At 48.5% G+C, this 13,044-nt stretch overlaps 2 protein-coding genes across 2 annotated transcripts in view; one reads left to right on the top strand and one right to left on the bottom strand.

Annotated features, from left to right (window-relative positions):
- Positions 1-1,392: 1,392 nt before the first annotated feature.
- Positions 1,393-4,194, top strand: LOC126011428 (uroporphyrinogen decarboxylase-like). Its single transcript, XM_049775200.1, is given in 6 exon segments — positions 1,393-1,586; positions 1,697-1,858; positions 3,001-3,138; positions 3,287-3,387; positions 3,482-3,548; positions 3,877-4,194. Coding segments are annotated over 6 exon segments (819 nt in total). The 5' UTR covers positions 1,393-1,397; the 3' UTR covers positions 4,039-4,194.
- A 2,284-nt stretch (positions 4,195-6,478) lies between these two features.
- Positions 6,479-13,044, bottom strand: part of ZSWIM5 (zinc finger SWIM-type containing 5) — a 52,396-nt gene continuing 45,830 nt past the window's right edge. The window contains exons 11-13 of the mRNA XM_049775497.1: positions 11,117-11,280; positions 8,636-8,717; positions 6,479-7,962 (exon numbers count right to left, since the gene is read on the bottom strand). Of these exons, the coding sequence (XP_049631454.1) occupies positions 7,100-7,962; positions 8,636-8,717; positions 11,117-11,280 (1,109 nt within the window). The 3' untranslated portion in view covers positions 6,479-7,099. The remainder of the gene's footprint in view (positions 7,963-8,635; positions 8,718-11,116; positions 11,281-13,044) is intronic.

Below are 13,044 nucleotides of genomic sequence, written 5' to 3'. Positions count from 1 at the left end.
GGAGCTAGGAAGCTGACAGTGTCAGGCGCTGGCCCCTTGCTGCGGGCCCCTCCCGTCCTGGGCTTCACCTGAAAGGCAATGAGGTGGAGTGGGCGGGGAACCACAGCTTGGGGAGCTGGTCTGGTGGAGGCCGATAACGTTTCTGGGGAATCAGCCCTAAGGATCGGAGCCTGCCCCAGCCCCACTAACTTCACTCACATCTTCCCCACCCTGGTCCTGATCTGCAGGCCTCAGTGTTTTCCGGAGCTGAAGAATGAAACGTTCCTTCGAGCTGCCTGGGGAGAAGACACCGACTACACTCCGGTTTGGTGCATGCGGCAGGCAGGCCATTACTTACCAGGTCAGGGTTAGGGTCTGGGGATTTTTAGGTCAAATAGGGTAAAAAGTGTTTAGGGCAGGGGTCTCAAACTCGCGGCCAGCGGGCCGTTTGCGGCCCTCCGTACAACATTTTGTGACCCGCGGCCGGCCTTCAAATATCGCAGTATTCGCGATTATTCGCTTACCGAATAATCGCAATAAAAATCGCAATAGTACGAAAAAAAAATCGCATTAGATATTCGCATTCCCCCGAGCAGTTCCATTCGGGGTATGCAAATGTTTAATGCGATTTTTTTTCTTACTAATGCGATTTCTTATTGCGAATATTCGGTAAGCGAAATCCCTTCTGCGGCCCTGCCTCACCCCGACTTTGCCTCCTGAGGCCCCCAGGTAAATTGAGTTTGAGACCCCTGGTTTAGGGGGTGAGGGAGGGCTCTAAGGTTTCTCCAGCCTGACTCTTGTCTTCCCTTTGCAGTGTTTTGGGAAACTCGGGCAGCTCAAGACTTTTTCAGCTCTTGCAGGTCCTCAGAGGCCTGTTGTAAACTCACTTTGCAGGTGAGGGGTCCTCAAAAGAGGAGTGCTTTATGGCCTCACGTTGTCCCCTAACCGCCTGTCTTCTCTTCCCTACAGCCACTGCATCGCTTCCCTTTCGATGCTGCCGTCATCTTCTCTGACATTCTCGTTGTACCTCAGGTACCTACTCAGACCAGGTTGTGGAATTGCAATTGTGGAGGCTCAAGATAAGTTCACTGTAGAGAAACACTAGTCAGGGTCTCAAACTCAGGGGCCGCAAACGGCCCTCTGTACAACGTTTTGTGGCCCTGCCCTAGAAGAATGTTTTTTTTGTTTTGTTTTGTTTTAGTTGTTTGGGTCACACCCCCAATATTCAAGGCTTACTACTGACTTTGCACTCAAGGATCACATCGACTTTGCCTCCTGCGGCCCGCAGGTCAATTGAGTTTGAGACCCCTGGTAGGAATTGGGCCGATTTTTTATTTCTTTTTTTCCTGGCATGGAGCCTTTCCTCCTGGATATACAGATTGTAAATTCCATTTTTTTCTCCCCTGTAGGCACTGGGCATGGAAGTGACCATGGTGCCTGGCTAAGGGCCTCGCTTTCCAGAGCCTTTGCGAGAAGAGCAGGACTTGGAGCGGCTCCGGGACCCAGCAGCTGCAGTCGCTGAGCTGGACTATGTGTTCCAGGCCATTACCCTCACTCGACAGCGGCTGGCTGGTCGGGTGCCACTGATTGGCTTTGCTGGTGCCCCGGTAATAAGGGATAAAGAAGGGATGTGGGCACAGGAAAATCACATCAACAGTCTGTGTGTGGCACAGCGTCACGTAGTTGCTGTACCTGTGACCTCCTGTCTATCCTGCAGTGGACTCTGATGACGTACATGATTGAGGGTGGTGGCTCAAACACCATGGCTCAGGCGAAGCGCTGGCTCTACCAGAGACCGCAGGCCAGTCACCAGCTGCTTCGTATCCTCACTGATACTATAGTCCCTTACTTGGTGGGACAGGTGGCTGCCGGTGCCCAGGTCAGTACTGAAATTGAGGAAAATAGCTTGGGGTCTAGACAGAAGTCTCCTACCGCTGAGAGGTTAGGGTTCAATGCCAGACATAAAAGTATGCATAATCCTGGAGAATTTGGTTGCAGTGGCTAAGTCTATCCTCATATTTCCAGAGGCTCTTAAATTGCTAAGGTTTAAAGAAGAGCTAACCAAGGATTTAAAGGCACCCAAACTTCTTTTTTGGTGTGTGTGTATGTTGGGGGGGATATACACAGTAGTACTTGGGGATTGCTTCTAGTAGTGTTTCGGAGACCATCAAACCTGGGCCTTCTGCATGCAGAGCATGTTCTCCAGCCTACTGAGCCATCTCACTAGCAGAGAACTTTTTTTTTTAAGTAGGGACTCAGAGGGGCTGGATGTCATTCCAGTGATGCTCAGTCAAGCAATGGAGGCCTGGCAGTTTGATGTTTGAACCCCTTGATGTGTTTCTTGTACCCCAAGAAGCAGAGACTTGCCAGAACTATCCCATCCCTGCAATGCGGAAGGGAAGGATGAGGCTATCTGCAGTGCTGGGATCCAACTGGGAGGCTGGGAAGCATGAAAGGCACATGCACAGTCCCTTTGAACTCTCTCCCTCGTCCCAGCAAAACTTTTTGACTCTTGTTGGGTTTGTAAGCTTGGGTAGGATGAAGCAACCTGAGGAAAAACGAGGTGTTCCCTGTGTACAGGAATCCAGACTCTTCTGTGTTTTTTTTTTTTTTTTTTTTTGGAGGGGGGTTGGTCACACCCAGTGGCGCTCAGGTGTTACTCCTGGCTCTGTACTCAGAAATCACTCCTGGCAGGCTTAGATGATCGTATGGGATCAAACTGGGGTCCGTCCTGTGTTGGCTGCGAGCAAGGCAAATGCCATCGCTCCAGCCCCAACTCTTCTATGTTGTGTTTCTCTTTTTTTTTTTTTTTTTTTGGTTTTTGGGCCACACCCTGTGACGCTCAGGGGTTACTCCTGGCTATGAGCTCAGAAATCGCCCCTGGCTTGGGGAGACCATATGGGACGCCGGGGGATCGAACCACGGTCCGTCCTACGCTAGCGCTTGTAAGGCAGACACCTTACCTCTAGCGCCACCTTCCCGGCCCCTGTTGTGTTTCTCTTTACCACCTCCTGACTACAGGCATTTCAGCTCTTTGAGTCCCACGCAGGGCATCTTGGCCCACAGCTTTTCAGTACATTTGCACTGCCCTACATCAGTGATGTGGCCAAGCGAGTGAAGGCCAAAGTGGAGGAGGTAGGCTTGGCACCAGTGCCCATGGTAAGGATGTCTTGGGGTGAGGGAGCCTGTCTGTGTGGCTTTCTGGATAAGCCTACATAACCAAAAGTGCCCACTGGAGGGCAGCAGAGGTACAAGGGAGAAGGTTAGTGGGCAATCTCAAGATCTGAGATCTGTGCTTTCCTCCCAGATCATCTTTGCTAAGGATGGACATTTTGCCCTGGAGGAGCTGGCTCAAGCTGGCTCTGATGTGGTTGGACTTGACTGGACAGTGTCTCCAAAGAAGGCCCCGTGAGTGATGAGGTGGTGGGACCTGTCCATTGAGGAGGAAGCCATAAGGTTGTGGGGTGCAGTTCCCAGCATGTGACCTGAACTCTGCTTCCAGGGAGCGCGTGGGAAAAAGAGTGACACTGCAGGGCAACCTGGATCCCTGTGCCCTGTATGCACCCAAGGTAAGCACCAGGGTCGTGTGTGTGTGTGTGTGTGTGTGTGTGTGTGTGCGTGCGCACACTCATAACTAAGGATGTGGTTGTGTTACCATGTGTATGTTTCATGATGTATCCCCCCATCCCATCGCCTTTGCTCATATATACCACCTGAGGTCTAAGAAGGTGGGAAATCATTTTGTCGTTCATTATTGTTTTCTGAGTACTTGGCCCAAACAAGGCATCCTGTCAATTTTGTTGATGCCCACACATGTGGGTGACCAGTGAATATGGGGCTGGAGAGGAGGAACTGGTTGACCTCCCTGCTCGAACAGGTATCCTATTGGCCCCACAGGAGGAAATCTGGCGACTGGTACAGAAGATGCTGGATGACTTTGGGTCCCAGGGCTACATTGCCAACTTCGGCCATTGGCTCTACCCTGACATGGACCCGGAACACATGGGGACCTTTGTGGATGCTGTGCACAAGCACTCACGTCTTCTTCGAAAGAACTAAACTGGGACTGAAGCAATAGCATATTGGTTAGAGCTTTCGCCTTGCATGCAGGTCTGACCCGGGTTTGATCCCCAAGCCTGCCAGGAGCAATTTCTGAGCAGAGCCAGGAGTAACCTGAGCCCCGTTGGGTGTGGCTCAAGCAAAACAAGATAAAACAAAAAATATGAAAGAACTGAGTGTGCTAAACTTCAAGTAAATACAGATTGTATTTCCACGAGAATAAACATCCCAAAGCCAGAATCGAGCCTATGATTTTGTTTGTTATGACCCCTGCACCCTGAGTTCCTTCTAAATTTCTGTTCCTCTCCTGCCATTTGCTTTGCTATTCTCCCACCAGCAATGGGAGCCTTGGATCAGTACAGAAGTATATACGCTGTACAGGAAGTACATACTGACAATGTCACCACCTTGGTCCTAGCTATGTTGAAGGTAGAACTTTCAAGCAGCTGGACCTATGACCTGCAGAGAAATGAGATTCCCATAGAATGCAGGGCCAAACTGATAGGACCCCTGGTTTGAGATGAAAGGGAAGTATAAATCTGAGTCAGAGAGGGACACAGACAGGAATAGAACACTGGAGAGAAGCTGTTGAGGAAAATGGATCTGGGTAAGCTAAATACTAAAGAATTTCCATTCTGACACCCGAAGATGGAGAGGACACGTAGACCTGGACCTACATGGCTTAGGATTAGAGCCTTGGATTTATGTTACTAAGGCACTCTCATGGTTGCTTTTCCTTCTTTTACATACATTCCTTTAATTTTCTCTGAATTGTGTTGTTTCTACCAATTACATCAGCTCCTAATTTGTAGAACAATGTTCTGAAGTGCACATGAGCTCTGGAAAGAGGTATGCTATATTAAATGTCATTCCATATCTTGTACCATGAGGTGCCAACCCCATAGCCCCAACCAGCTCCTCATTCCAGCCAGAGAAATGCAGAAGAGAGATGAAGGGACCATTTATCGAGAACACGGTTTGCTTTCAGAAAAAATGATCTTTCCTTTGATCCATGATTTATTCATAGAAAACACTGTGAGTTCACACACCTGCTAAAAAAAATGGCAACTGTGATACAGAAATGGGAGTGGCTTTTTTTTTAAAGCCAACCTATGAGGCTGAGAAGTTGTAGGGGCCCATGGCAGGACAATAGGATTTCAGTAGCCATAAAATGCAGATACAACTTATTGGTTATTGTGAAGAGGAATAAAAGACAACTGTTTGTCCAAGAAAGAAAAAAGCAGACACTGAAGACCTAATTCACACTCTATCACCTCTTTCCTATCACATCCCATCCCCTATTCTGGAACTAAAACATGAAACAGTAAAACACTAAGACATTGGCATCCAAATGACTTCTCTGAATGCTACCTTGCTACCTCCTGTAATAATTCCAGGCTAAATACAGGGGTCAGGAAGGCAGCAGAACATGATACACTAAGGAGGTCAGCCAAGGCTAATGTGAGTTGTCCACTAGGATTAGAAACTAGTCAGAAAGGTAAAGGCCAAGTGCATTCCAGTCCTAGCCTTCCAATTAGTGGCCAGTGAGACTGACAAAAGCAGGTGAAGGAAGCTTGAGGTAGAAAGGCAGGAAGAAAAAGCAAGAACAGAGAGGAGAGCAATATGAAACTCAAGGGGTCACACTTAGGCTAGAGCAAAAACACTGCTGAGAAGCTTGTCTGATAAGAGCATGGCAAATACAATGGAAGGCACAACAGGGCTGGGAAACATACCTAGCAACTAAGAGAGACAAGGAATTAGGAAGAGAGATGTGGTATGCCAGAAAGGGTCACATCCACCCAGATCCTCACACAGTTCAGGGACAAATTGACATGTTGAAGCACATAGATACAGATCAGTGGAGAGTAGGCTTCCATACATGCTTTATGTAAACAGGTGCATACATACTGACCATTTGTGGACAAACATCAATACATACAGGCCCTATGCACACACTTTCCACAGTCAACTAGAAACATCCACACAGACACAGACCTGACATACCAAAGCACAGCTCACTCATACATATGCACAAATAGGCCCACACACATTTCTATACATACAGATGTTCTTACATATATATGGAGAGAGAAAACCAGATACTGGAACACAAAGCTGACCAGAATGTATGAATATTTTGAGCTCTGTGGCCTTCCACACCTTCGCTTTCTTCCTGCGCTAGTTTCTTGTAAGCTTAGTGGGCTCCCACTGAAGAAGTGTGAAGAAGAAACAAGTACTTTAGTGTCCTCATGGCTTCATGAGACATAAGTCTAAGTCCAGTCCTGAGCTCAGCCCACTGGCCACCACCTGCCACTGGGCTAGAGATCCGTGGCCACGCAGTCTGTGGTTTCTGCACAAACTAGACTTGGTGATTTATTCTAACTGGCCTTTTTTTCCTCCCTGCCACCCCATCTTTTTTAAGAGTTGAAAAGAGAAAAGTTTACTGGAAAGCAGAAGAGAAAGTTCCTCCAGCCCGGGAGGAACTTAGTATAGCACTAAGTTAACCACCCCTGTTCTTCCACTGCCAACAGCATTATACTCTGCAAGGGAAACCTGAGAAATGATTGAGTCTCCTCAGAAAACAAGTGTATCTTCCCACCCACATCTACTTCAAGTACCCATCAAATTAAAACCAGAATTATAAATAGTTGCAACTTTACAATGTAATTGGCAACACATATACTCTAGTATATTACAAGACTATAAACGCTCTGTTTCTCTGGTTAAGCAATCCCTGAGAAGGAACAGTGTTCTGTGTTTGCCAAGGGAGAAGGGCCAATGCCCGGGACACGCAGGCTATCGGGGAGTGAGGTGGCATGTTGTGGGGTTTCTGTCTCTGTGCAGGGCCCAGCTCGTCCAGGAATGGTCAGCTGCCTTAGAAGCCTTGCCAAGGCAGGCCTAAGAGTGTCGTGGGCTCTCCCCTTGCCTAGACCTCGGGCCCCTTGGCTTCAGCCACAGGTGCTCAGAGTCCTCTCAGGGTGGACAGATAGTTCGGTGTCCTCGGCTTGCACGCGACGGTACCTGGGTGCCCAACTGACCGGCAGTGAGCTGTCCCGCTTTCTCAGCCGAAGCGCTCTCGCACCAGCAGCATCAGCTTCTTCTTGCCCTTGTAGATCTGTTTGAGGTTCTCGATGAACTGGGCGAACTGCAGGTGGCCGTCCTGGGGGAGCAGGAAGGTCTCCCGCGCCTTGCTCAGAAACTCAATGAACTCTCCGTAGTGGCGCGGGCTGATGTGCGTCAGGCGTGAGTGCGTCGTGTTGATGTAGGCGTTGATGGTGGCGTCCAGCAGCTGGCGCAGCGGGGCTTTGTCAGTGGACATGAGTTTGCCAGAGCTGCGGCGGCCGGGGATGCCAGCCAGGCCCGGCGCGGTCACCGTGCAGCGCCGCAGGATGTCCGAGAGCACGGTGGCGCAGTGCACGCTCTTCACCACCAGGGGGATGAGAGCCGCCAGCTCGTTCTTGCCCAGAGAGTGGCTGAGCGCACAGGCCCAGAGCACGTCGTTGATGGCCGGGTGCGTGTCCTGGTTGTAGGCCAGGTTGAGGTGGCTCATGGCCAGCGAGGCCAGCTTGAAGGCACGGAGCGGGTAGCCGCGGAGCTCCATGTAGCGGGCGATGGTGAAGAGCTGCGAATGCGTCATGCCTCCGGCAGCAGCGTCGATGGCTATCTGATAGGCGGCCTCGAAGGCGATGTGGTCTTTCTCACAGAGAGTGAGGGCGGACAGGGCGCAGCTCTGGGGATCCTTCATGGCGCACTGCAAGGCCAGGGTGCGGGCACAGCTGGCCAGCTCCTCCCGCTGGGGATAGTCCAGGCTGAGGCGCAGGATAGTGGTGTGGGACACGGCCGTGGCCGCCACGATGCTCGTGGCCTCGGTGGGGGTGAAGAGCGTGTACCAGCTCTGCAAGATGCTCACCAGGGCGCGCACACCTGTCAGGGAGAGCCTGAGCTCAGCCGCGGCCACCTGATCGGGGTCTGCCCAGATCGCCACTGGGGCTCAGAGCTTGGCCTGCAGAGACGAGTTCTCCCCTCCTCCTCAGCAGCCTTGAGATGATCTGAGGCAAACCAGGGCAAAGGGAGCACCCCAGATGGCAGACCCTGCTTGGGGCCTCCTCCCTCCCTCCCTTCCTCCCCCAGATCATAGGGCTGAAGTTCTCTGCAGGGACTCTGAGCCCCGCACAGGGATAGGGCAGCAAAGCCTGCATGCAGAGTGTTTGCCCCAAGGCAGGGCTTTTGGATCTGCCCAGGGTTCAAGCTGAAGTGGGGCCGCCTCTCAAGGCCAATCTAGGAATCATGGATAGACAAGGGACTGGGACCAAACCACTAGGTTGGCTACCTCCCCAGGCCACAATGGAGTTCTAGAGGCTGAAAATCCATTCTTTCTGACACTTCTCAGGTGAGTGACAAAGGGTGTTGACATCAGGATATGGTCCAAGCTTTCAGAAAGGGCAGAGCTGGGGCTGGCTGAAGAGAAGCATGTTCGACCAGCAGCCCATCCTTTTCTAGGCCCTCTTACAGCTCTAGGGATTTTCTGTCCTGTCCCTTATCCTAGAACCGCCTTCCTGGATGGGGCCTGGGGGATGGAGGGAGATGGGAGACTCACCCACTTCTGTTGCACATGTCACCAGCCACCGCACCATCTCCCGGCGCCTCCAGTTAAGGGTTGATAAGGTCATCCTCATCACCTGGGTACCAGAGTTCCAGGGCACTGAGTGAGACTGGGATTGATTACCCCCCTCCATCTCCCCTTTGTCATTCATTGATTCAGAAAGTAGTTATGAAACATATACCCTAGGAGCCCAAAAACACAATGCAGAAAAATGTCCTTTGCAATCCTAAGTTAATAACAGTATTATTTTCAATAGCCAGAATCTGGAAAGAAGAACAATGACCAAGAACAGATGAGTGGATAAAGAAGCTGTGGTACATCAACATAATAAAATACTATACAGCAATTAGGAAAAATGAAGTCATGAAATTTTCTTATACTTGGATAGTATTTTATTGAGTAATATGAGACAAAGGGAGAGTGATAGACATAGGATGGTTATACTCATTATGGATTATTGTTTTTGTTTGTTTGGTTTTGGGCCACACCCAGCGGTGCTCAGGGGTTACTCCTGGCTGTCTGCTCAGAAATAGCCCCTGGCAGGCACGGGGGACCATATGGGACACCAGGATTGAACCAACCACTTTAGGTCCTGGGTCGGCTGTTTGCAAGGCAAACACCGCTGTGCTATCTCTCCGTCCCCTCATTTATGGAATAGTAAAAAAAAGATAGGGTGGTAATAATATCCAGAAACAACAAAAATCAGGACCAGGAGGACCATTCCATGGTAGATAGCTTGTCATAAATAGCAGGGAATGCAGTTAGAGCAGAAAAGGGAGAGAAGAGACCAGTCTGACAATGGTAGTTGGAAATGATCCCTCTGGACGAGAACTGGGTGTGGACAGAGGATACAGGGATATGCCTGATCCCCCTTCAGTAAGATATTGCAAAGCACTGTCTCAATAAAAAAAGGGGGGATAAGGGAGAGAAACAGAGAGAGACAGAGAGAGAGACAGAGAGAAGAAAAAAAGGTCTGTCATAGAGGCATGCAGGGAAAATGGGGACGTTGATGGTGGGTGATCTGCACTGGTGAAGGGTGTTGTACATTGTATGACTAAAACTCAATCATGAATAACTTTATAACTGTGGGAAAAAACTATTTGAACAACTTTCTTTTGGGGGGAGGTATATCCGGCAGAGCTCTGGGTTACTCCTGGCTCTACGCTCAGAAATCGCTCCTGGCAGGCTCGGGGGACCATATGGGATGCCGGGATTCAAACCACCGTCTTTTTTCAGGCAAGGCAAACGCCTTACCTCCATGCTATCTTTCCAGCCCCTATGAACAACTTTCTAAGCCACTGTGCTTAAATAGAAATTCAAAATCTTGGGCCCAGAGAGATAGCACAGCGGTGTTTGCCTTGCAAGCAGCCGATCCAGGACCAAAGGTGGTTGGTTCGAATCCCGGTGTCCCATATGGTCCCCCGTGCCTGCCAGGAGCTATTTCTGAGCAGACAGCCAGGAGTAGCCCCTGAGCAATGCTGGGTGTGGCCCAAAAACCAAACCAAAAAAAAAAAAAAAAAGAAAAAAAAAAGAAATTCAACATCTTGGGCCTGGAGAGATAGCACAGCGGTGTTTGCCTTGCAAGCAGCCGATCCAGGAGCAAAGGTGGTTGGTTCGAATTCCGGTGTCCCATATGGTCCCCCGTGCCTGCCAGGAGCTATTTCTGAGCAGACAGCCAGGAGTAACCCCTTAGCACTGCCGGGTGTGGTCCAAAAACCAAAAACCAAAAAAAAAAAAAAAAAAAAAAAAAAAAAGGAAAAAAAAGAAATTCAACATCTTGGGCCCGTTTGCCTTGCAAGCAGCCGATCCAGGACCATAGGTGGTTGGTTCGAATCCCGGTGTCCCATATCATCCCCCGTGCCTGCCAGGAGCTATTTCTGAGCAGACAGCCAGGAGTAACCCCTGAGCACCGCTGGGTGTGGCCGAAAAACCAAAAAAAAAAAAAAAGAAATTCAAAATCTTAGGGCCATAGAGATAGCATGGAGGTAAAGCATTTGCCCTGCCTGCAGAAGGACAGTGGTTCGAATCCCAGCATCCCACATGGTCCCCTGTACCTGCCAGGAGCAATTTCTGAGCATAGAGCCAGGAGTAACCCCTAAACTTCTGGGTGTGACACCCCAAAAAGAATTTCAAAATCTTAAATAAGTAGAAAGGTTTGCTTCATTTCTATTCTACCCCAGTCATCAATCAGAAGTTTTCCTTGAAGACCTATTTTGAATATAGTCCTTATTGCCAAACCCTGCTTGACTTGGAGAAGTGGGAAGATTGACTTTGTTGCATGGGGGTACATGTTCCTGGTTATCATGTTAAAATAGCCCAATATATAGAGTTCTTATCTGATGCCTGGCCTAGAAGTGGTAATCTAGGGGACATAGAAAGAACCCGACTAAACCCATGCCCAATCCACATGGAATTTTCTACCAATCATTCCCAAGCCAGAAGTCTTACATAGGGCTGGTCTATTCCTCTGTGTACCTGTAACCCCAGCTCCAGGGCAACATTGAGTAGGGTGCTGTCAGTACTGCTGTCTGTGGGAGTGGCGATCTTGAAAGCATCTTGGGCCAGTTTGAAGATGAGGGAGGATGAATGGATGTGCTTCTGTATTGCTTCCAGTATTGTGCGAAGCCGCAGAGTGTCCCCTGCAAAGCAAAGGGGCAAGAATAAGGTTTTTTTTTTGTTTGTTTGTTTGTTTTTTGGGCCACACCCAGCATTGCTCAGGGGTTACTCCTGGCTGTCTGCTCAGAAATAGCTCCTGGCAGGCACGGGGGACCATATGGGACGCCGGGATTCGAACCAACCACCTTTGGTCCTGGATCGGCTGCTTGCAAGGCAAACACCGCTGTGCTATCTCTCCGGGCCCCTTTTTTCTTAAATAGGGTCTTTTTTCAATCTTTCCCAGATCGCTGAGAACAGGTGAGGCCTGACAGGAGTCTCAAGCTCTGGTTCCTTTTCAGTGGTCTCCCCTGAACCTAACCCCACAGGGCATTATACCATATGAAGTTAAGGAGCAGTGTATGAAGATAAAATAGGTTGGTGCATCTTATGAAGGAGTAAAAAAAAAACAAAAAGCAAAAGAAGGGGGCCAAGAGCACAGTGGTAGGGCATCTGCCTTGCATGTGGCCAACCCCAATGGACTTCAGTTCGAATCCCAGCAACCTATATGGTACCCTGAGCCTGCCAGGGGTGATTTCTTAGCAGAGCCAGGAATAACCTGAGTGCCGCTGGTGTGACCCAAAAACCAAAAACCACCCCCCTACACACACACACATAAAAAAAAGGCAGAAGAAATGGGGCAAACGAAGTGGACCTGTGTTTTACAAAGAGATATATAATGAAAGTAATATTGGAGGAAAATGAATTGAGGATCAAACTAGTCATCCAATTTTGTTTGTTAAATAATTTCATTAGTAAAATGGAAATGGTGATACTTTAGTTTTTGTTTTAATTTTCAATAATGTATTGCAGTTTTTTTTTTTTTTTAAATAATCCTTATTTAAGCACCATGATTACAAACATGTTTGTAGTTGGGTTTTAGTTATAAAAAAAGAACCACCTCCTTCACTAGTGCAACATTCCCACCATCAATGCCCCCATCTTCCTCCTCCCCACATATTTTAGTGTTTGTATATGTTATATAAATGTAAAAAAAATTATTAAGTACTAGCATGTATTTAATGCATGTCTAAGTAGTGTATATATATAGGAAATCTGGAGCTGGAGTGATCGTACAGGGGGGAGGATGTTTGGTTTGCATGTTGCAGACCTGGATTCTATCCCTGGCATCCTATGAGGTTCCCTAAGCCAAGCAGGACTGATTTCTGAGTGTAAATGCAGGAGTAAACCCTGAGCAACACCAATGATAAAACAAAATCCAAGAGGAAAGAAAAACTGAGAAAGTCCCTATGAATATTTATATTAACGCTTTAGTAGTAATTACCTTTCAATTAACTATTATGGGAGAGTATAGCCTTTTCTTCTAGATTTAAAAACATTGAAAAATTATTTGTCTTTTTCTTTTCCCCTGGAGGGTACACCTAGCACACTCAAGGGTTACTTCTGGCTCTGCACTCAGGAATCAATGGTACTCAGACCATATGGGATGCTGGGAATTGAACCTGAGCTGGCTGCATGCAAGTGCCCTACCAGCTTTACTATCAATCTGGCCCCATTATTTATTGCTTTTAATAGTGTCCCACATGATGTTGAGATTCAAACTCTTGGTTTCATATATACAAAGTAGGTACATGCTTCACCCCTGTGAACTATGCCCCAATTATTGTTTTGGGCAACACCAGGTGATGCTCAGGAATCAATTCTATTGATGCTTGGAGAATCATATGGGGTTTCGGGGATTGAATCCAGGTTAGCTGCATGCAAAGCAAGTGCCTTATTAGCTGTACTAT

This window comes from Suncus etruscus, chromosome 6, assembly GCF_024139225.1.
Source record: "Suncus etruscus isolate mSunEtr1 chromosome 6, mSunEtr1.pri.cur, whole genome shotgun sequence".
NCBI lineage: Eukaryota > Metazoa > Chordata > Mammalia > Eulipotyphla > Soricidae > Suncus > Suncus etruscus.
The sequence above is the reverse complement of the archived record's forward strand: the minus strand, read 5'-3'. Positions and strand labels throughout refer to the sequence as shown.